Below are 23,859 nucleotides of genomic sequence, written 5' to 3' on the forward strand. Positions count from 1 at the left end.
GTTGGTCACACAGAATTACAGCAAAGATTTGAAAAAAATAGATCTAAAAGGAGTATCTTCTGAATGAAGATTTGTCACTGAGGCCTCAGGTTGCCTCAAGCTCACCCACCACCTTTTCTCTTTGCAGCTTTATACTCTCCTAAGGATTGTTCTCCTTTGCTTTCTAAATACTTGGTTATTTATTTGGAAAACAACACAAAGCTGAACTGCAGATTAAGTGACATATTTTTCTAAAGCAAAGGCATAAAATTTAATGGGAAAATAAAAGCATTTCTTTTGAAAAAAAATCAGATTTCACAGTAAAGTCATCTATTTAGAGGCACAGGCTGAAAGTGTATCTGTATTTATTTTTTCTGTGTGCATTGATGCAATATAGTTCAAAAGCATGGATAAAAAACCAGTGTTTTGTTCATTCAGTTGTAAACCTCAGATAAATAAAATTCCTGAAAATTTCCATACAACTACAAGGAAATTGAGTTTGGCTATAAGAGAAAATTTACAATATCTCTCTGTCTTAATCAGAAAATATTAAAAGCATTTATGCAGGGTACAAAGTAGTAGCTTGTTATTAGAAAATTTAGACAACAAATTATTGTCTTCCTATCTAACCTCAAAATCACAACAATTTTTCTTTTTCCTTCTCATTATGTGTCTGTGTAAATTACACTTTTTTTGAGCAAAGAATTGTGTTTTGTTAAGTTCAATGTCAAGGTTTTGCAGGAGGAGTTACTGTTAGCCTTTGGATGTTTCAGTTGTACTGCAATACAAATAACTTCATCTCTCATGTTTGTTCATCTGAAAGAGGAGCCTTTTTCTGAAATCCTCCTGGAGCAGTATCAATGGACTGTGACGTGGGAAACAGGAGTAATTGTGCCAGAATGGCTGTTTGTAAGAGAGCTGCTGGAATTGTGCTGGACAGTGGTGGTGCTGTGGGAATCATGCTCCCCTGCCTGGCACACTGGACTGCTCTTGCTCCACCTGTCCAGCAGCACCTCTGCACCAGCTTTGCTGTACAGGAGCAGGATTTGCTCTTTCTGGATAAATGGGCTGCTTCTGGACAGCATTAAAATTAGGACATGTAAAATCTTGCTTTTCTTAAGGTAGGCACAACATGAGCAAAACAGACACAGGATGTTTTGTTTGTAACAGGCAGACAGGGGAAGATCATGTCTTTTCAATCTCAAAATCTTGAGGGAACCACTTTGCTAATTGTTTTCTTCTTAAATCTGCATGTTCCACAAACAAAAACTAACTGCTCCACTTCAGGCAATTTTTTAATGCTCATAACTTGTCAAATTTAGAATAATTACCATAAAAAGCTCTGCAGTTCCCTCCCCAACACCAAATTGTGGCAACAACTGCAGAGATGATAGGCCAATTTTTTTTTTTTTAATTTTTAATTGGACCCTTTTTAAAATAAATCTGCTAAAAAAGACACTAACCAGCTTCACTGTGGGAGACATCAGTGTCACATTTATATTTTTTCCACAGTCCCACAACTTACACATTGATGCCAATGCAGTTTACAAAAAAAACCCACACAAAAGGAATTGAAAATGCTACCATCTGACAAGACAGTAACTATAAAGCATTTTCTGTTCCAAGGTGAACACTTCGAGAAGAATGTGGCATTTGTAAAAATTAGACTGCAACAGAAAATACTGTGCACTGTTCAGATTAATAATTGCTATTTATATGGAATAACAGAATGTGGTGAAACAAAAATGAACATGTAGCACAAATGAATTACTTAAGAAGATTACCAGTGATCATTCAGGAGTTAGGAGATAGCAGTGTTCATTGTGCAGATGCCATCATTAACATTTTGGAGGCCCATTTGTGGCTCCTTAACTAAAATTTTCAAATACTATTTTTTGGCCGGTATTTCATGCAACCAGGCCAGGTTGCTCAAAACCCCATCCAAGCCGGCTTTGAGCACTTCCAGGGATGGGGCAGCCACAGCTGTTACACCACAAATATGTTACAGGTAAAAAGCCATAAAAGCCACCTAGGAGTTGGCATAGGAAGTAGGACCTTAGTGATACATTACAATCCTAAAATGTTTCTGTTTTTACTGTCAGTGAAGTTGGTATGAGCTCAGTTTGCTTCTGAATCTCAGGTGTACCTGCAACAACGTGGATAAGAAATCAAGAATAGACTCCTTAAGCCCAAAACATAGAAAACAGGTTCCTGGAAACTGTAGGGTTGCTCCTCTTCCAGAATCAGGAGAAAACACAACCATTCTGTGTTTTCATTTGTGTAATTATTCAAAAAGTTCCGTTTGCCCTTTATGAGTGAGTTTTTACAACAATTAACAGTTACTCAATTTCCCATTGTTTAAGGAGAGACAAATTTTGGCTTCAAAGTTCAAGAATATTCAACAACATATACCATTCTATATATTCATTTTTCTATCAGTCTATTTCTATATCTATCTATCAGCTGAGCCACCTCCAGCAGCCCTCAGCTCACCAACACTTCATGAATTTTTATCATCAGTTCTATCTCTAAATTTTCTCTGACTTCCAAGGAGTGGAAGCTGTACACATCACTCTAAGGAAGGAAAGTCAGCAAAGAGAAAAGGCCGAATAAAGAGAGAAATAAAAAAATCTTCATGAAAAAATATAATAAATATGCAATAGAGCAGTTGTCAAAATGTATGCTCTGAAATGTGTTATTGGATAGGACCAAGTGTTCTCATTTTCCTTGTATTTACATACGGATGGCAGGTTTTCCAAAATAAAATGATAAGCTGTTAGCACACTGCCAAAGTTCAAACAATTTGTGTTTAGTACAAACATTTCTAAAAGAGTTACGTTGCTGTATTGAAAATAATTAAGTAGGCAATGAATAACCTTTCCTCCATTTAATAGTGCTGGGGGTGGATTTTTGCAGCCTGGGCACTCATTTTTTGGTAGTTTATCCAAGAGCAGCACTGTTTCCATGGAACCACTGCTCATTCAGAATTATTACTCACAGAAAAACCACACCAAAAAATTACTTTTCAAACAGAGTATAATTCTCATCTCGGATTTAAAGCAGAATTAATTTATTGTGCAAATACACAAAGCTGCTTTTCCTAAGGAGTTTATGATTTCTAACTGCCACTGATACCCTGAAAATCACAAAATGCTGTTTCTCTTACTGTTGTAACCTTTAAATCTGTACTTGTTTTAACAGGTAAGACCACAGTAGACTTCTGTGCAAAATTTGTGCAGGCTCTGTCTTTTTCCATCAGTTCAGATTTCCTGACAAAGAAAAGGTACAAAAAATTAGTTCCTGTTCTCTTATGCTTTCAGAACAGTCCCTGCATCTTCTGCATAAAGCAGAGAAAGCTTTAGGGCAATCATTGAGATCTTCATGCCTGAGAAAATAATTTTGCCACTAATTCTAGAAAAAGTACAAACCCATCTTTCAAAAAAAGATTGCAGCCTGTGCTACAATGACTTGTGTACAGATATTGTGGGACTTTATAGATCATTCTGACTCAATACAGCAGCATTTGTTTATGGGACCTAGACAAAGTTATTAGGCAAAATATGTATATTGAAAAGTATTTTCAGAAACTACAGTAATTTTTCTGTTTTGTATTTCACCAGCAAGGCAGATCAATTTGATGCAAAGTTTGTAAGTAAATTAACTCTAGTTGCTGAAGGAATCTATCACAAGGTGAAACTATAGTTTCAGAACATGAGTCTTGAAAAACACAGGGGTTTTTTTGAAATAAAATGGCCAGAAGTGTGGATTTAAAAAAAAGAGGTCCTTCAAGAGTATTGATGGCTTACATGTATTTCTGTGTATTTTTTGCATCTCACATTGGTCATGTTCTTCACTTTCTAAGCACTGAGTCTCAGCTCAACTCCTTCTCAGCTGAAGGAGTTTAAACTCTGTGAGAATCTTTAATGATGTTGCTTATCTTCTGAAATTCAGCTATCCTTCCTGAACTCAAAAAGGCCCTGTTTATCTCCTGAATTCCACAATATGGCTTTGAAGCTCTGCCCAGCATTTTTTCAGCAGCTCAGCCGAAGTATAAGCTCATCAAATCTGTTGATGGCTGGAGAACTTCCTCTACAAACACATCTGCTGCTGCACCTGGCACTGGCTGAAGGTTTCAAGAGCTCTGATATGACTGATACCTACCTAATAGCTTCAGGGAGAAATTTCATGCATTCATAGAACTGCTTAGGTTGAAAAAGACCTCTAGGATCATGAGCCCAGCACTAACAAGACACCATTAAACTCCACTGAAGGCTGCCAGGGCTGCAGCGATCCTGCACTGGTGGAGTTTGCAGTCCTGAGGGATATGGGTCAGGTGAAGAGTAAAGTCAGGACCCCAAATTTTTGGAAAGCAAATTTCCAGCTGTTCAAGAAGTCTTGAACAACAGGACCCTGTGGGAAGCTGCCCTCAGGGATAAAGGAGCAGAACAGAGCCGGCACGTGTTTAAGGACACTTCCACAGAGCACAAAAGCCAGCAATCCCCTTATACTCCAGTCCCTACAACATGCATGGCACGACTGCAGCTGTAGAATAAGGTAGAAGAAGGCTGCATAAGCTTGTGCAGCTGACATCTCTCTACTGAATATATATTTGTCTCCCTGAGCTTGTCCAAGTAGAGGATTTAAAGGCACATTCATCCTTGTCTGCCCAAAATGCCTGCAGTGGCTAAAAAAAAAATGTGTAACTACACTTTCACAGCTCACCAGAGGACTAAGGCACCTCCTTCACTTCTCCAGAGCATCCATGCAGCAATGAGAAAAGGTTAACAGTCTCCCTCATAAAATCTTGAGGAGACCACGTGGAACAAGAGCCAGACTCAGGTACAGCCAGCTTATCCCATTGTTCCTGAGGCAACACAACATACCACGTCCTTGCTCGAGGCACAATTAGGTGCAAGCTTCATGCTGATTGCTTTCTGAAAGCAGAACTACTGCTGCCAACGTTGAAAAGAAGTGTTCATATGAAATTTAAAAAATTCAAAGGAAAACAAGAAAAAGCTATAGCACACCAATTAAGTGCATCACATGCATACACCAAAAATGGTGGAGAAATAGTAAAATTTTGGGGATTTTGGACGCTGCCAATCATTCTTCTCAACTGGGAGCTAAAAGAGAATAGAGGTGGGTTCTGTTCTCAGCTTCACCCCAGTGATTTCAGTGAGTTCAGATGGATTGCAGGAGTGGGACAAAGCAGCAGCCTAGCAAAGCACTCCACTCTGCATTTACTCAGAGGCATTTTCTGCTTTTTTGCTTCTGAATTTTGCTACTGAAATTTTTAAAGTTAGCTGAATGGACTATTTAATTGTGTAAACAGTAACAGCACCAAATGACCTGCATTCCTTAACCACTGGAAAACGGCAAATAGTAAATTTTGCAATCAAATATATGACTGACAGTGCATTTCTCATGAATATTCAATTTTCTGGCTTCAAAACTGCTTTTCATGGTTATTTATGCATAAAAATTGACACAAATTAGTATTAAATACTCTTCAAAACACAGTGTGGATGTGAAATGAAAGACTGCCTGTTAAGAAAAAATTGCTGATAGCAGATTCTGGTACACTGCCAGGCTTAACCCATTTTATGTCAAAGAGGAAACTTTTTTAAAGAAACAGATGTTTAATTACTCACATCCCTAAGTATGCTGCCCTCGAGCTCTGAGGGCTTAGAGTCCCTGCTGATGGAATTATCCAGCTGCCCAACTCCATCACTCCTCTGAAGAAATAATCTTTTTTACAGCAATGCTAAGCATTTTCTGTGCAGGTTTAAGGCAGAGGATGGCAGGAGGTCATGGATCTCAGCAGGCTGGGTTGGAGCTTGCAGCTTCCCGACTGGTTCTCAGCTGCACAGATGGGCAGGGGAGCCAGAAGTGCTGAACCCCTGCTCGTGGCTGCTCAGCAGCAGGGAAGGGGTGTGGGAGATGGATTTGGAGAAGAGGTGGCTTTGAGGAGCAGCCTGAAAGAAAGCGATGGCATCGTTCTCTGTCCATGGAATTGGCAGCCATGGAACAGCAGAAGAAAAGCAGAGGTACAAAAAACACAAAGCAAGTTTAACAACGTATCGTAAATAAAAATGAAGAACGTGAACTCAATTACAGACCAATCCCAAAGAAATCAGCAGCTGGTAATGACAATTTCTGTGGAGTTATTGCAATAATAGATGGCACAAAATGCTTTAATTATAGAGGCTTTGTGCAAGTTCTTTTTAACAAGCCTGCAGCTGTGTCAAAGAAACCAGTTTTTGAAGTGCTATTTAAGACATATTCAATTCTTTTTGGACTTATTTGGGAATATCTTTAAATCCTAGCTTATAAAATGTAGATCTATGAACATAAAACCAGTTATGACTACATCACTGAGGGATGCTTAAATGTTTGACTCCTCAGTGACAGGAAACAGAAGCACAGCAGATCTGGAGCCCAAATCAGTGCTAATGATTTCCATTAACACACAGAAGGGAAATGTTTACTTTCACATAGGCAGAGGAGATGTGCTCCAGATCATACAAAGACACAAGGAAAATGCATTGCTCATTTCAGTATGGGTATGCTCCCCCAGCATTTGGGACAAAACACAAGTTAGTATTTTACTAGGCAAGGCTGTGAAAATATTAATGATATAATTACCTACTTTCATTTCTTTAATGCTCTTCAGATGATACTTTTTCCCCCATTTTGATCAAAATATTGAACCCTTTAAAATGTAAATGAGGTCAGAGGTGCTGAAGTGAGCTGGTAAGTACGTGCATATACACACACAAGTGTACATGCACACCTACTCAGAGAAAATTACATAAAAATTAATAATGCCTGGAAACTTCTCTGTCATCAAAGTACAGAATTTAAAATAGAAGGAAAACTCACACACAGGCCATGTCCATTTCTCATATTCATGGTCCTATGGACAGTAAAAGACTGGAATTAGATCAAATGTACTGATCTCGGTTATTGTTACACACAAGGAAGTGTTCCACAATCTGATAAATACTAAAGTGCTTCAATAAAGCATGGAACAAAATAAGAAATATGGCTGCCTCAGCCCTGAGTGCAGAATGGTCTCTAAGGGAAACAAGTATATTCTTAGTCTGCTTGTCCACTGATTTAGTGTGTTTATCTGTAAATCTCTTCTTGTTGATGCCAAGAATATATTCTGCTTTCACATAATAGTTCCATGTACCTAAATAAAAGATGGCAGACCCAAGTCCATTACAACAGTTTCCCAAGAAACATCCAGACTTCTGAGTCATTAAATTACTACCAAGTGATGATTTTAGTCTTGGGAAGAAGTTGTGCCCAAACTGAAACTATTTCCTGCTTTTGTACTTTAATATCACCTGAAGAGCAACCAAACAAAGCAAATAAGCAATTCTATGAGTCTATAACAAATAAGCATTTCTATGATTTATGTCTTGAGTATCACAGAGATGAAGAAATGCAGGTGAAACGCAGAGCCTCTAACATCTCTCCCTGAGGTAAGCAGTGACTTGTGCCTCCCCTTCTACCACCTTTAAAGAACCCTAATTTGTGCAACACGGCCCTCCCAAACACACACCACCAAATTAATAGAGAGACATTCATAACACACAGCTGTGGTCACTGGCTGCAGAAAGCGATGCTGCTGAGCTGTGTGGGATGCTGTTTTCCATCTCCTCGTGCTGTACTTACTGCGGCTTTCACCTAAGGCTTTTGCTGAGAGGCAGTAATGGTTTGTTGACATTTTGGTTTGCAGGGATTTTGCAGTGGGTCTTAAGGCAGCTCTTTGGGTACAGAACAGAGGTGTGTCAGTGCTAGTCTAGTGGGAAGGGGCTGGAAGGGAAAGGGTTGGAAGTACCTGCAGGGGCCAGAATGGCTGCTAGGAAGGATACGATCAGTGCCAGGGAACAACACAGCACCTTTAATCATTTCTCCCATGATGCACCCTACTGACCACATGTCAACTGAAAACAAAAATGAAATGAAGGTAAACAAGAAAACAGGAACAGAACAACAAACAAATGAGAAGACTTATCCAATCATGCTATAGCACAGAGCCTGCAGACACAGAGCTGCCTCTTGCTCTCGGTGGCTGCTTTTCTGCCTGAGCACACAAGTTTCATGACAACAGAGCAGGTCTGAGAAAAATCAACTCCAACAGTTTCCTTTACCCCAGTGAGGATGAAAGACAATGCCATTAAATACAGAAACCCAACTGAGACCCACGGCTGGCTACTGTGTCATAATAAAACTTTGTAATTAAAATTTACCAATTAATTCTGTCTTTTTCAAGTTTTCATTTGTATTCATTACCTAGGTTTATGATGCTTTGTCTTGTAAATGAATGCTGGTCTCTGTATTCAATAAGGATATGCAAATTGCTATTCCTTTATCATTCCAACTACCAGAGATCCATGCATATTTTCACAAGCTGAACTGCCAGAAGCCACAAAAGGAGCTTGGGTCCTTGTGAAGACATATCCACTGCCGATTCAGGGTTATTAATAGAATTTTTGAGATCATTCAACTCCAACAATGCTTGCTTTAGGGCCTGTTGGCTCACTTCCAGCAAATCTCAGTGAAGCCAGCAGTCCATCACAGGGATCTTGAGAATCTCATGAGATTTCCATTTGCCATGATAGAAAGTGGTGATTTCTAAATAGGCCAGTTGAGACACAGAAGTGCTAAGCTGCACCTTCTGCAGTGAAATTCAGAGAAAATCTGGGGCCTATTTACCTCCTACAGGGAAGAGCAGTTCAGCTGGGTCAAACAAAGCTCACCACAATTTACACTGGACCACAAGATGAAACTCAGACTCCTTATATCCAGCACAGGATTAAGGTGGCATTTTCCCCCATACTGATTCCATGTAACCACATTACCTCTGCTGTCCTTGCTCTATGATAAGTCATAGGGCATGAAAGCAAGCACAGGGACAGACTGGTGTCTCAGGGCCAGGAACTGGGGAAAAAATATGAAAGCATCATGCTGCTTGGTTAAATTTACTCTTACAATTTCATATTTAGCAACAGTTTAAAGTGCATTTGACTTTGAAGACAAATGCCCTATTTGTGGAAATCTTAACATGCCTGGGTCTAAGGTTCCCTTGTTGCTCTATTTAGCATATGAAAAGCTTCAACACTACACAATAAATAAATAAATCAATAAACAAAAAACAAAGAACTAAAGAAAAGGCTACTTGTTTGGAAGCAATAAGCAGACCTAGAGATGCAAATTATTGCTGCTTTCATCACAAGCTAAATGGCATGCAAAATGTCAGGAAAAGATAGAGCAAGCAGTTGTTTGTTCGTCTGTTATTAATTCCTTTTTCTTTTCAGAGGCTGCCTCCTGACATCACTGCTCTATGCTGTGCTCCAGAGGGCACACACACAAGTTGAACTAGTGCCTTACTAAACTGCAAACCATGTAAAATCAGAGATGATTATTCCCCTCTGTGCCTGAGGTTTTGGGAAGGAAGATCTTTGAAAATTTCCAAACCAGAAGGAGCAAAGATAAACACCTAAATATAACCAACGTCCTTCTTGACTGCTGCCTGGTTTTCACCTCCTGAGGCAATTAGAAATAAATCAAAGTGGAACCAGGATCTGGCTGCATGCTAGAAGTAGTTAGTTGGAGGTTAAGAATTTTAGCACATACAGCAGCAGCTGTCAGAAGTCCCAGTTAGGGCACTGAGACTTGTACAAAGCTCCAGAAAGGACTGCAGAACTGAGATCTATGCCTTGATCCTCTGCTTCATTTAGTCCAAGGTGTTGCAGTCCAAGTAATTTCACTCATACAAGCACCAGAAAAAAACCAAGCACACCACAATCTCTAAATACCTGTATTCGGCTTCAAAGCATTGAAAATCTACACCTGGTAAAAGTTGTTTTTTTTTTTTTTTTTAATGTGAGTAATCACAAATTCTGGCAATCCTGCATTTACACATGGAACATCCCTAAGCTTTAATCAAGGGCAGGTTAACTTCTAGTGACAGACCTCTTCACGATGCAAGGTAAAGCTTCAGTTTAGCAACTATTTGCCTTCTTCGTGTTTTTAAGATCATGTGAAACAGTGTTAAGGAATTTAACCTACAGCTGTTCAAGACTCTCTGAAGTGGAACTGTTGGGATTTGGGTAGCCCTTGATGGGAAACCCACTCGCCACTGGAATATCCAGGTCCTGGACTACCAGGAGTAGGGGATTTTTAATGTGTTCAGAAGCTCTCCAAACCAGATTACTGCACACTCTGGAACACATTCTTAAATGTATACACACACTTCAGAATATGAATAAACTTGCCAAGGACACCAAACGCCACCCTGGCATAGCCAGCTTGAACCAAATGCTCACCAAAAACCAAATGCTCGTGGCTTCCTGACCAAAGGAAAAAACATTTTAACCATGCAGAAAATCTTCTCTGGGACACCTCCTGGTTCTGATTCCCCACCAAACAGGTACTTCTTGACTCAAATGAGTGCTTGCTCATCCTTCCAGATTTCAGATTCCCTCCAGCAGAGATGCAGAAGGGTCAGGAATTGTAGAACTACACAAAGATGTTTCTACATGGAAAGGACCCAAGCTAACCTTTCATAGACATTTCCCTGACAAATCTACATTCTCCTCCTGCAAAACTGGAGGTTCTCTGGGGCTTCATAAAACATTGAGAGGGAGTCCATAGGGAGAATCTGTAACTGCCCTTGCCCAAACAAATTCCCACTGAGGAGGCTTTTCAGTCTTGCACTCAATAAGATCTGACTGACATTCAATGAAAATTGTGACATTCAAAATGAAATTCATCAAATGCAAGCCACAGGACACTCCAGAGACCAGAGATGCATGCACACCTGAATGAGCTTTGCAATCTTTTCCAGCCTCATGGGCTGGTTCACACTTTCTTCCCAGAGCACGAGTGAGAATACCAAACATTCACATTTGTAACAGCTCCTGTTTCAGTGATGCAGAAACCGCCCCTCTGCCAGCTGAAAAGAGATGTTCACCTCCTCAAAACTAACTGAAGATGATAATGACAGACATATTAATGAACCAAATCATGACACCTGATTTTACTTCTGTAACTTTAGGCCAAAATATTTAGCCCACAGCACTGCTTGCCAATGGCTAAGGTGCAAACTCCAGTAAAATATCAGGGCAGCTGAGTATGCCTGTGATAACAGCAAGCTTTTCTCTCCAAATTCTCCTAAAATGGACAGGCACCATTGCTGGGCAGGACCTTTCTTTACCTCCATCTCTGTTTTGAGTACTCCTGCAGATCTGTACTGATGTCTGCCTAGAACCATTTCTAGGCCCTTATTTGAATTTTCAGCATGAAAAATATAATAGCCTGTATTGGATGCTGTACCTTCTTTTTAAAGGTTTTTCTGTTATTTCTATGCCACAAAAAAAGGGCATGGTTTATAATAACACAGGGTAGTTTTCAGTCATACATGGGCAAAGATGGTTTTTTTTTTTCCACATGCTTCAGATACCACAGCTATAAGGGCTCCAGACCTGCCAATGCCAAGGAAAGTCTGTGATGTGTGGCTCTTCCAATGACCATTGTGTAGATAGCTCAAACTCTTGAAAAGGATTAAAACCCTCCCCAAACCACCAAACCCTTATCTCCCTCAATTCTGGCTAAGTCATGGCAAACTCCCAGTTTTGTGACATTCCAATCTCCTTGCTGAGATACCAAAACTCTCCCCTTTGTGCTTGTATTTGTTATATGCTTGAATTTCAACATATTTTAACAAGGGCTCGCCCAGCACAGTTATCAGCTCAATCCATTAAGATTTCCTGAGAAAGTTTTTCCTTTCTAATTTGAAACACCACTTTCCTCATGATGTTATGAAAATCTTAATATTTCTCAATAACAGTAATAAGATTCCTAAGTGTTTGAATAATTGCCTTATTGACTTCCAATTTTCTTCTTGCCAAACACCATGGAATACAGGTGCTCTCCTGACAGATGCTACATGGAACCAAAAGGGAACTGCCACCATTTTACAAGGGTGAGGCTTCAAAACAACCTATGAATTTCTGTCTTTTTTTAAACTTTCTGTGACCCAGTGGGAAGCCTGCACTGGAGAAGGCTCCTGCCTTTTAGGCTGCAGTGCCAAACAACTGCTAAAAAATGACTGTTAAAAATGACTGAAAAAGCCATGGGAATCCTGAGCAGAAAGCTCAAGAATGAGTGGAGGCGCAAGGGATGACTCACACCCTTCCCTTTCTCCCATTTTCTTTTGGATATATCTATATTAAAAAAAACCCATCACAGAAAGAGAGACCTAGAGATAATCTTGCCAAGGAATGTGAAACACACTACTCTGTGTCTAACAGACCACAGCACTGAAAATCTGTTTTGTAGATCCTGCATTTCCTGACTTCAGGCCCTCTTAGCTTCTTTTACATTTTGATTTCAAAGTATCTCTTCTCAGGTCTCAAAGACTATTCAAGTGCTCATGTTACCTCTTCCAGCAGGAAACCCACAGGTAGTCTCTCTTGCTACAACACAAACAGATCAGCAGATCATTTGTATCTTTTCATATCTGGAACTGGAATCACAGAATATGCTGAGTTGGAAGGGACCCATCAGGATCATCAAGAGCAACTCCTGGCACTGGTCAGCACCCCCCAGGAGTCACACCCTGTGCCTCAGAGCTTTGTCCAAACACTTCTTCAACTCTGTTGGGTTGGTGCTGTGACCACTGCCATGTGCCAGTGCCCAATAATCCTTTAACAAAAAACTTTTTCCTGATATCCATCCTAAGCCTCCCCTGACTCAGCTTCATGTGATTTTGAAGGTGTTCCAGTTCTTTATTTTGATCCTGTCCAAATACCGGCACGTTCTTGACAAAAGGCACTTCACTACTCTTTTGTCCACATGTTCTAAACTCTCTGCTCAGCTGTCTCAGCTCACTCAATTTAGCACAGCTGCCATCAAGAAAAAAGCTGACTAAGGCCACAGCAAAAAACCCCAAAACATTTGAGACCATCCAATTATCATAGGTGCCAGAAAACACAATTAAAACTTGCCTCGGCTGAAATTCATACAAGGCATCAGTACATCCTGAAAACCTTTAAGGTGAGTGATGGGAAACAAGCAGTGGATCATCTTCACTGTAGCACCTGGGATCCAGTCCAAGAGCCACTCAGATGACAGACAGCATGGAGGTTTCATGCCAAGTGCAAATTACACTCTAAACTGTTGGAGTATTAATTTAAAAAAAATTTTAAAAATTTAAATTTTAAAAAAATTAAAAAAAAAAAAAAAAAAAAAAGAAAAATGGCCACAGCCAAATCATCCTCACGTCTACCCTGAGACCTCTTTGAAACAGGACTCACCTCATATGAGCAAACTTTAAGACAAATCCTGAGTCCAAAACCAAATACCCAGGGAAGAATAATCCAGGTCAACAAAATCCAAACTTAGCTATCAATTCCATCATGGCTAGCACACACTTGAGCAGCAGGCTAACATGAATCAGCTGATCCCACCTGGAAATCCAGGCCAGTCACACTTAACAGTATCTTTTAAATAATCCTGATGCTGGTTGCTGGTTTTGATTTTAAGACAAAACAAACCTTAAGAAAATACCACCTGGAACAAGTAAAACAACAGACTGTACTTAACAAAAATGCAGAAGTTTTTATTATACTGTAGTTTAAGAAACACCCAAAAATGCTAAAATTACACCTATTAATCAATGGAGATCAAATGCAAAGCTAAATTCTGTTTATGAGTGGTGGAAAGACAGCACCTTTTCCCAAAAGACTTTTTTGTTGAAAACTCTTTTTCTGAAGCAATAGAACACTTTCTGTCAGATGTCAGAGAGCATTTCTTAATCCCACCACTCTCAAAGACAGCTGGTGGGCTAGGGAATTTTTAAAAATCTGGCCACAGAAAACATTAACTCTCTGTTAATGCTGACTTCTTTTCACAATTCCTCTTGGATGTTCATCATTACCTAGAAGAATGTTGGAATTTTTCTCTCTTCCTACTTTAATGGTATTTTCTCTTTTGACTGTCTAAGACTTTAAGCTACTTGCAGTTGGAATTCTGCTGTCCATATTTACAGTAGAAATTCAGGCCTAGCCAAACCTAGGACACTTGGCTATTATCACAATGTATTTCTATGGCTAAATCACTGTTTTCCTTTGATCTGCTGAAGGACTTACAAGTGAAATTGCTATAGAACCATCCTCTACATGCCTCCTTCTTTTCAGTACTGAAAAGAAATGCTCTGATCACTTTATTTTCCCCACTAAGTCACGTGTGCCTGTAGGACATCTCTGTGGACTTGGGAGCTCAGATCTTAATAACACTGTCTCACCTGAAAGCATTCATTTTAAGTTTTCCCTTCTCTTCAAATAAAAAACCAGAAATACATTTCCAATCCTTAAATTGAAATCTTACGAGATTTTGAAGATGTTATTATCTAGAGCTGAACCAGCTTTTGGGAAAGCCCTGGGGTTTTCTAACATATTTCCAATGGCATCCAAGAGTTTGGGCACTTTTTAGCTGCTCACATTCTTTCCAATTTAACGAAAATTGAATAAGCATCAAAGAAACACTGAGCAAGAAACTCAGAAGTGGACTACAAAAGCTTACTGGAACTTGCCAGGAATATTTTGGTTTGCAAATCCATCTGGAAATGGATTGAAAGGTGGATTTCTTCTTGAGAGGGTCTGATTTCTGACAGGAAGTTTCCCTGACAGTATTTTGAAATGTCTGCCCTATCTGAATAACAAGGAATGAGGGTACCTGCCAGACAATTTCAACCCTGTGCTCTCCAGGACTCTGGAGGCTTTTCTTACTTGTCTGAAAACCAGCTGCTGTCTATCCAGATTCCAGAGCTTTCTCATAGCAGCTTAAGAGAGGCTTTCTTGTTTATGCAGATGAGAGGTTCTAAAATGAATCACCTCCATGTTTTAATGTCCACAAAGACTTTAAAAATGAAATTTCATTTCAAGTTAGCAGCACCTGAGTGCAGTGGTAACTCAGTGGGATGGTTTAGGTGTGATTAAATTTTAAAATATTTTCTTTCCATAAAACATGGCAGCAGCTGTGGTTTTTTCCTTAGATGTATACTGTGCCATGCACAAATGTTCCTACTCCAGACTAGAAAAGAGTAAGTTCATATTGATAGCAAGGGCACACAGGAGACTGTCTTTTGAATGATTAAAAAGAACTGGTAGTTTTGATTTCTATACAGACTTGCCTCTTCCAGCCAGAAAACCCTCTGCTGGAAAGCTTTAAGTAGCCCAAGGGAAGTATGTAATATACTTCTGTGAAGTTTACCTGCAGCTGCACAAACGCTTCTCCAGCTCTTCCTGCACCTGGGAGGGAGGGAAACTAGATCTGCTCATCAAAGCCATGGAGGGGTGGGAAATCATACGGACCCGTACACAAACCAGTCCTTCCAACACTGACCACTCATTCCTGGGATCAAACTGGTTAACAAATGAGTACTGACTTGGAAATGAATGTACAATTCTTTTTTCTTCTTTATTTTTTTTTTTTAACTTCTCACTCAGCTGAATAAACCCACCATTAAAGCATGGTAGTAATCATGACCTGGCCCACATTCTATTTCAGGATACAGGATTTCCAATGATTTAAAAAGTAGGACTATCCCACAATTGACACAATGTTTGCTGCATTTGTTCAAAAATTCAGTTGTTTTTTGCAACTGATGCTGAAATGTTAAAAGAAATTTTAAGATTATTTTACTGTTATCCCGGAATACAATGCTGTCATAAGAGACTGTTTCCACAGCCGGACAGAAACAAAGCAATTCTCATGTTTGAATGATTTTTTAAAAGCTACATTGTTTGAATTATATAGCATTAACATTTTTCTAGATGGGGGAAAAAGAACATATCTCCTAATTTGTTGTTGAAAAAGGAGAGCAACCCATTAACCACACTTCTATGCTTTTATCCTGAAACCATTCTTTGTATGAATTCTAGCTGCTTATCAACTAAAATCTCAGACTTCACTCAGAAAAGATTAAATGGAAATATCCTCAGTATTTACAGCTGAACCTCAAGTGTATTATAGGTAGTTTAGTTTTTCTTTGATTTTGGGGGTTTTTTTTGGTTTTTGGGTTTGTTTTTTTTTTTTTTTTTTGGTTTTAAGAGGAAAAGGGTGCATTGTTTGGAGGAAGCATTATGATGGTATTCCTGAGGTGGTGTTACCACTGAAACACAGCATAGCTATCACACTGAATTACAGATCTTGGGAATGCTGGGAGCTGCTCTGAACTTCGAGGTTACAGCTGAAGATGGGTGTGCAGCCTGCTCCTCATGCTGCAGGGACAGCTCTGCACCTTTAAGCATCTCAAAGCTACCTACTAATAAAGAAAATCACCATTTTAACCTCTCTGCCTTGTTTTGCATCCAATAACTTTCCAGCCCCTCCTCCTACTGCTCCTACTGGAAGCAGTAAAGTGCTGCTGTCACCCCCCCAGCTAACAGGAGGTGCCTGCTGTCCCTCCATCTCCCTGTTAGTGAAGTAGAACTGCATCTTCACTGGGCCACCAAGCAGAGCTCAGCTTTCAGAATAAGCTGACAGAGCTGTGAAAACAGGACAGGCAGGACCCAACTTTGACAAACATGACAGGAATTACTCAAAAGTCAGCAAAAAAAAAAAAAATTGCTTCCATGGCTACATGTCTGTGAAAACTGGGTTTTCTTCACACCAATTGCCAGCGGCTGCTGATGCCAGATTTTCATGGTGCCTTTCTGCCAGCTAGCTGAAAATAAGATGCCTTTTTGTTTCCAAAAGTGATGTTACGTTGCCTCATTTTATTCTGATGGGCAAAACACACTTGCTTACATTTCCAAGCCAGCAGGGGCAGGTTTAGCCTGTGATAAACAGGAGGCTAAATGCACACCTCCTCTTTTGTTTTCATTTTCTAATATTGCTTTCACCACCTTGGAAGGGGTAAAAATAATATCACCCAAGACAAGAAGAACAAGATGGGAGGGAAATATAGTTTAGTTGACAACACAGACCTCATGCAAGTAAAGGGAAGTTCATCTTTTAATCAAGAGAATCTGATTTCAGGCCAATTTGGAAACCACAGCAGAAAAACGGTTGCCTTAAACTGGGTGAGTCAAATTCTTAATTTTGTTTGAATAATAAAAAAAAAATGTTGTATTGACTCAACACTGAGCCCATACAGCATTGAGATGAATCCAAAACCATGATGCATTAGCAAGCAAAAGATTATGATGTCACCACAAATGTTATGAAGTCAATATTTCCAAAATATAAAAGCAGAAAAACAGATTTACAGGAATAAGATGGGCAAAATAAGGACTTTTCTTCTTTTTTTCTTATTTTTCCTTTTAAGAATAGTAAAAAAGCTGTCCAATTTGCCATCATAATGCTTTTCTTCTATATTGCTTATTGGCATGATATAAATAGTATATAAAATGGAATGATTACAGGTTTTAGAGTAATTTAATTGACTGAAATAGTTCTGTGCATCTGTTTTTCATTTTCAATTTTGTGCATATCATTAGTGAGCTATTTTCATTTAGCCATACCTCTGAGATTCAGCTTTCTGCTTCTATCTTTACAGTCCTGGTATAGTCATTTTATGGTAAGAGGGATGGGGTGGAGGAGAGGAACAAATAATAGGTGAAGCTGCAGCAAATGGCACAAGGATACAGTCCCTTCCTGGAAAGAGGATTTTGTGGCGAACCATTTCTCCCATAATGCATCCCACAGACCATATATCCACTAGAACAGCAGAGACAGGGAAGTGAAGAAGGAGGAAAAAAAAGCAAAGTTAACTACAACATTTCACTCCTAAAGGAGGGGAAAAAGGTTGATCAGCACAGTACAGTTTGTTTTGCAGTTTTGTTGGGTTTCTTTTTCATGTCTCACCAAAAGCTAAAATAAGTAACTAAACAAATAAAAGCTGTGTCAGTCAGCTCAACAGCAGTTAGTAACAACACTGGAAAAAGTTTAAAATCAACATTTTGGGTAAAGGTCCTGAGCTAGCAAGTAAAGATCAAGTAACAACTGCACAGACCCATGGTATTTATGAATGAATTTATGACTAAAAAAAACACTCTCTTTTTTATTTTTTTTTTTTAGGAAAAAACCAAAACAACCAGATAATGATAATCTGAATAAATCCTACTTGCAGAGTTTCTAGGCTTTGTTCTTCAGCACTGAGTCTCTCTGCAGCAGCTGACAAGAGGTTCCATATGGAACTGCTCACACAAGTAAAGGCCATATGGAAAAATACCGCCCTTAAAGGTTTTTTAAAACTCCTCTTTCAGGATCTATACCTATATCCTATCTATAGGTACCTATCATGGAGCATGACCTGAGTGGACTCTGTTTTATACTGTGTAGGAACTCAAAATAAATGCTATAACAAAAGCTCAAAAGGACAAATATCAACAAGGCTAAGAATATTTCTTATTCCCAATCCTGCCTTCAGCTTTTAGATGAAGTATGTACAGTTACCTTATTTGCTTGAATTGGATAGGGGGTTTTTTTTGCCCTTTAAGTCTTTAAAGAAAAAATGCTGGATAGATAGCAACACAGTATTCAAATATGAAAAAAAACAAAAAAACAAAAAACAAAACCTGTCTTCCATGTGAAGAGGTAAAAACTGCTTTGAAATGCTTTAAAAGACTATGTTGTTTCTGAGCCTGAAATACTCATTTTCTGGTTATGTTTGACCTACACAACCAATTTTCTTCTCTTTCTCTTCCCCTTTCTTAACCTTTAAAAGCAATCCAAAACAAACCAAAGAAACAAACAAACAACTCATTTCTTGGTGAAACAAAATAAAGGAGAAATGTTCCATTTAGGAAAAGGAGGGTACAGGTATCAGGGGCATGGGACAGCAAAAGCATGCCAGAGGCAGAGGCAGTTTTCTTCCTAGCGACAGTTTTAGGACTTTCCATAGAAGTGCAGCAAACTGGTGATAATTATGCATCTTTAGCCGAGTGCAGAAAGAAAATGAAAGCAGTGAACAGTTCTTATACAGGCAGTGTACATAGTCAGAGGGGAAAAAAGTTGGGGAGCTTCAGTAATGTGGCAGCATAGGCCAGAGCAGGGAAGCAAAGAACAACCCTTTCTGTTGACTTCCATGGGAGCTGGGTCAGAGCCTCCAAGCAGAGTGGCTCCTCTGACAGCTGAGCTTCATTTTCAAACATTTTTTCTTCCTCTCTTTATTTCAGCTTTGTCCAAGTAAGACAAGATCATTCATCTTAAGCCAGAACCATTGCCCAGGGAAGTCAAAGGAAGTCTCTGTGTTAACCTCAATGGGCATTTCATCAGGATCCTTGGATGTGGCAAACATTAGAACTTTCCCAGCTGTGTCACAAAAGTGTGTATAACTTTCTTGGTGCAGTTTTAGTCATGTGAAAAGCAAATGCTCTCTCTGTCCTTTCATGGACAATTACAGCAACAATAATCCTAATCATCTACTAAATGTCTGGAGGGGTAAAAAAACAACAAAAGAATTCATTTGACAATAGAAGAACTCTGGATATTGACTAAAGAACTACCTAAAGAGTGCTAGCTCAAATTTCTAATGGCACTTAGCAAAAATTACAAACAAAATACTTTAAGGAATATTATTCCTTTATTTTCCGAAATTATTATCTAAGCTAAGACTCTGCAAAATAAAAATAACAATAATAGTAATAAGAGTAATATTAATAGTTTCTCTACTTTTTAGACTTTTGTATTAAAATTTATACTTTAAACTCATAAACGTTAAAAATAATCCATACAGGGACTTGCTAATTTCAGAAGAGGTTGTGTGATTATGTTTTCAGTAGATGCTGAAGCCATGGAATTGGCTCCCAAAATCAGTTTCGCTGCCCTTTACAGGACGCAGTTGGCTGTTAGTAAAAGTTCTCCTGCGGGTTAGCTAACCTCCTCAACATAAATTAAGTAGGACACTTTTTAATAAATTCCTGATCTTGTCACATTTGCTGTATTTGCCATTAAAAAGTCTCTCCAAACAGACAAATTATACCTTTGACAGCAAAATCTGAGCCATAGACTATTCCCTCATTGCTGCCTGGTCTATCTGGCACTCAGATGCAATTCTGAGTTTTGCTACAAAATGAGAACAACTTAAAAAGTTTTCCCTTCATCTTCTGCAAAATTTGAGTTTTTCCTTATCCACTTCTCTATAGCAAGCACCCCCACCTGCTTTTCACAATATTTCCAAGGACCAAGATCTCTCTCAGACTATTCAGAAGAATATCCTATTTACTTCTAGGGAGAGTACATATAAAATTATGTGTTTTGTTTCAGTTTTTTTTAGTTTCAGCTTTTTCCTCTTCTCTGCAATTCTACTTGTCATTTTAAAAAAACAAACTCAAACTGCAAAATTTATACCTAGATCTTGGCAAGATAAAACCTGTCAGCAAAACCTGTGACTCTGTTAAATTTATCATGAAGAAGGAATTAATTCCTGAAATTTAGATCTAGCTCTGATTTAGAGAAATGCTGGAAGCGCTAGGATTTTCTATTTCAGCTTGTACTTCTTGTTCCTTCAAACAATTCAGAGATCCAGACTCAAATTTAGAGCACGTCACTCCTTCAGCAATTCCAGTGGTTCCCACATTATTTCACAGCCACAGAAGACAGAGATGAAAGCTCTGGTCAATGAGTTGACTGTAGTTGTAACTTCAAACATAACTAAGTTTCCTGTTACTCTGCAATCCCACACTGATAAATTCACCAGCAGTGCAGCCCAAATACATTCTGTAGCTGCAGTTCACAACAGTGAGGAACTGCTCTAACTCCAGGTGTCATTTCCCACTACATTTCCTGTCCCTCCTTTGGGTCTCCCTTACAGTGGTGAAGCAGAGCTTGCCCTTGAGAGGACCTGGTGCAGTGGCACTGCAGCCCTACCGTTCTCCTTGTAGCCCATCCCCAGGATGACCTCCGGTGCTCTGTAGTAACGTGTCACCACATACGGGGTCATCATGAAGCTAGTGCCTGCAGTCCTGGCCAGTCCAAAATCCAGAATCTTCAACGTGCAGTCAGATTTTACTACAATGTTACTTGGTTTTAAATCCTGCAAAAGACAGTGGAAAAAAACCCCATGTGACTGTCCTTTATAAAGCCAGGCACAGCTATGATACCGACAGATACTTTAGGTCACCCTTCAAATACTCTTTCCCTCTTCTGACTCAGTTGTTATCAGGAATACTTGTAAATATACAGCAAACCCTTGCTGTTGTTCCTGCAGATAACTGTTCTGGAAGTTCTACCTCAGCATACTGGGCTTTACCTGGGTAACAGGAGCCTACTGGCATTAAATTAATTGCATTTACTAGGATTGCTATCCGAGTGCTGTTTTGATTGGATTATTTTCTCTTAATGCTGTGAACCTGATAGAGACATTCCAACTGCCCCTGGAGAGATACCTTAATGCTTCATTTAAAATAATTCAACTCATCCTTTGCTGGATGACTATCTGGCAGCCAAATCTATAACCCTCTGCTAAATACATGATGTGCCAAGAAAGGAGAGCTTTGTAGAACAACATCCACTATGTGACCCACTTCATCAGCCTTTCTTTTCTTAAGGAAACTTTTTTTTTTTTAATGGGGAAATCCCAAATTAGTGAAAGCACTTTTCAATTTTCAATCCATTGAGAATTCCCTCCTGCTCACAGTGACATGACCTGATCCCCCCTGCTATCAACTATCACACATCCACAGCCAGGTACCACATCCTTACCAGACACAGCACTGATGTGGAAAAAGCAAAATGAGAGGATGCATTTCACATAGACTCAGCAGTCTTTTCATTTGCTTCAGCACATGTAAATGATGGCAAATGCCAGTTCCATATCCCCGACCTCTGACTGTGTCTTTTATTCATTGCACTGGGACACAGGGCTTTGATCCACAGTACACAAGAGATCCAAGTGGCATTTAAAGTCTTCATGATCATTTTATATGATGCCTTCAGTTTTAAGCCCAAGGCCCCTTACCCTGTGAATAATCCCTGCAGAGTGAAGATGCTTGATTCCACAGAGCATTTGGTACAGAAGGTAAGACATTCGCTCATGGTCCAGCTCCATCTGAATGACCTGGCACAGGTTGGCATCCATTAATTCCATTACCAGGTAGCTGAATGGAAAAACAAAACCACAGGGTTTGGGGTTTTTTTTGTGTTGAAGGCAAACCACAGCATCATCTCAAATATGAAACAATGCCTTTTCTTGCTTTAAAATTCACTTTATTTCTGATGACTGGGAGTAACACTGCTGCAGACTGGGCCCACTAACCACAGCACCATGGTGGTGTTTGTATCTCACTGCTGAGACACCACTCTTCCAGCATACCAGGAAAACCGCTGGATTATTTGTCCTTTCTTGGTGCATTCCCCATGACAGAGACTATACCTTACATGGGCAATCAGGCAGCACCACAAAGATATGCACTAAACCAAAAAACCCACAAGCACCAGATGATCTAACTGCTCGGCCTTCGATCACAGCAAGGATGGCTACCACAGTACACATAGGAATCTGAGAGAAACAGAGGTGTCTGAGAGGGTAAAACATGCATCCCCATGCAAAATGCCTTCAAAAATCCTCCTCAGCTTGCATGACTTCACAAATTTCTCATTACAATTAATTGGTTACTCCTGGTATCAGACTATAGAACAGGAACATATTTCCATGCAATGTATACAGAATATGGGAAAGACAGGAAGATAAAAGGAGAGCAAGAATATAAAACAGAGAATACTTAAAATTTCATTGACAGCAGCTTCATACTAGGCACAGTAGTGGTTGTCCAGCAGGGCAAGGTTTCAACAGAGATGCTGTCTTCTGCACCTATCCTTAGTTCCCCAGGCAAATAATATTACACAACAAATATGAAACTGGTGGTTTTCACCTTAAATTATCAAAAGAGCTCTCAGTATGGGAATTCAGAATGTTTTTCTACCCACTAGACTCACACTATCTTTTTTAGAGGGGACTACAACCTTTGTATTTTGCTGAGTTATTGCAATCAAGGTACAACATAATGCCCCACACATCCCTAAAGCTTTAGTTTAATTACAGTCCCTGTTACTTACACATCCTGGAACTCCTCCAGAGATTTCTGTGGTGTGAAGACATTTAATAAACTTATAATCTGAAAAGCAAAGTAAGACAAAAGAGTAAAAATAAGTGATATACATAATCAGTTGAATCTATATTGAACTGTGTTAAAGAAGAAACTGTTTTTTCACTGCTCTATTTATATTAACACTTCTCACTTCATGGATCAGTAAAAAATCAGCAGCACAAATACCATAAATAATTCAAAATAAAATACCACAGATCTCTCAGCTTTCTATTAGGTGCACTTGAAATCATGTGAAAGAAGGATAACCAGTGACAAAACAAAGTGCTAAGGGTGAGACATTCCTCTCAGTTTTGAAATTGCAGGTTCAAAGACCAACTTCAGCTCAATCTAGCATAGCAGTCTTTGTGCTACAGCCAGAATTTTCTTATTCATGAGGAATGCTAATTTGAGGGGGCAAATAACCAAGGACCATCTTATCAAACAGTAGTCCTTCCTTCTCTCTGACATGGCCTCAATTGCTTAGAGGGCACACACATGCACATGCTGGCTGACACAAATTCCATTGTGAGAGGAACAACTTTTCAGTAGAAGCACTTCAAAGCAGAGATCCCCTGAGCAAAAACATCTTGCACAGTTCAACTCCTTTTCTCCTTTCTCTTCTTTGGTTAGCATTTTTGTTTGGTTTATTTCAAACGGGCTGGGCTGCTGAAAGACACTGGTAAGAATGTGTGAAAAAGAAGAGAGGAAACAACGTGACCCCACAGATCTGGATTTCCCCTGTTTTCCCTCTGTGCAAGTAACAGAGGTA

General features: G+C 39.3%; 1 protein-coding gene across 4 annotated transcripts in view; it reads right to left on the minus strand.

Annotated features, from left to right (window-relative positions):
- The window catches only part of MAPK10 (mitogen-activated protein kinase 10), a 145,591-nt gene that overhangs the window by 27,459 nt on the left and 94,273 nt on the right, over positions 1-23,859 (minus strand). For all 4 annotated transcript variants that reach the window (XM_059844009.1, XM_059844011.1, XM_059844010.1 and 1 more), the window contains 4 exons: positions 23,059-23,117; positions 21,962-22,100; positions 20,872-21,037; positions 17,647-17,718 (listed from right to left, as the gene is read on the minus strand). In XM_059844009.1, the coding sequence (XP_059699992.1) occupies positions 17,647-17,718; positions 20,872-21,037; positions 21,962-22,100; positions 23,059-23,117 (436 nt within the window). The remainder of the gene's footprint in view (positions 1-17,646; positions 17,719-20,871; positions 21,038-21,961; positions 22,101-23,058; positions 23,118-23,859) is intronic.

Source organism: Haemorhous mexicanus, chromosome 4, assembly GCF_027477595.1.
Source record: "Haemorhous mexicanus isolate bHaeMex1 chromosome 4, bHaeMex1.pri, whole genome shotgun sequence".
Taxonomy (NCBI): Eukaryota; Metazoa; Chordata; class Aves; order Passeriformes; family Fringillidae; genus Haemorhous; species Haemorhous mexicanus.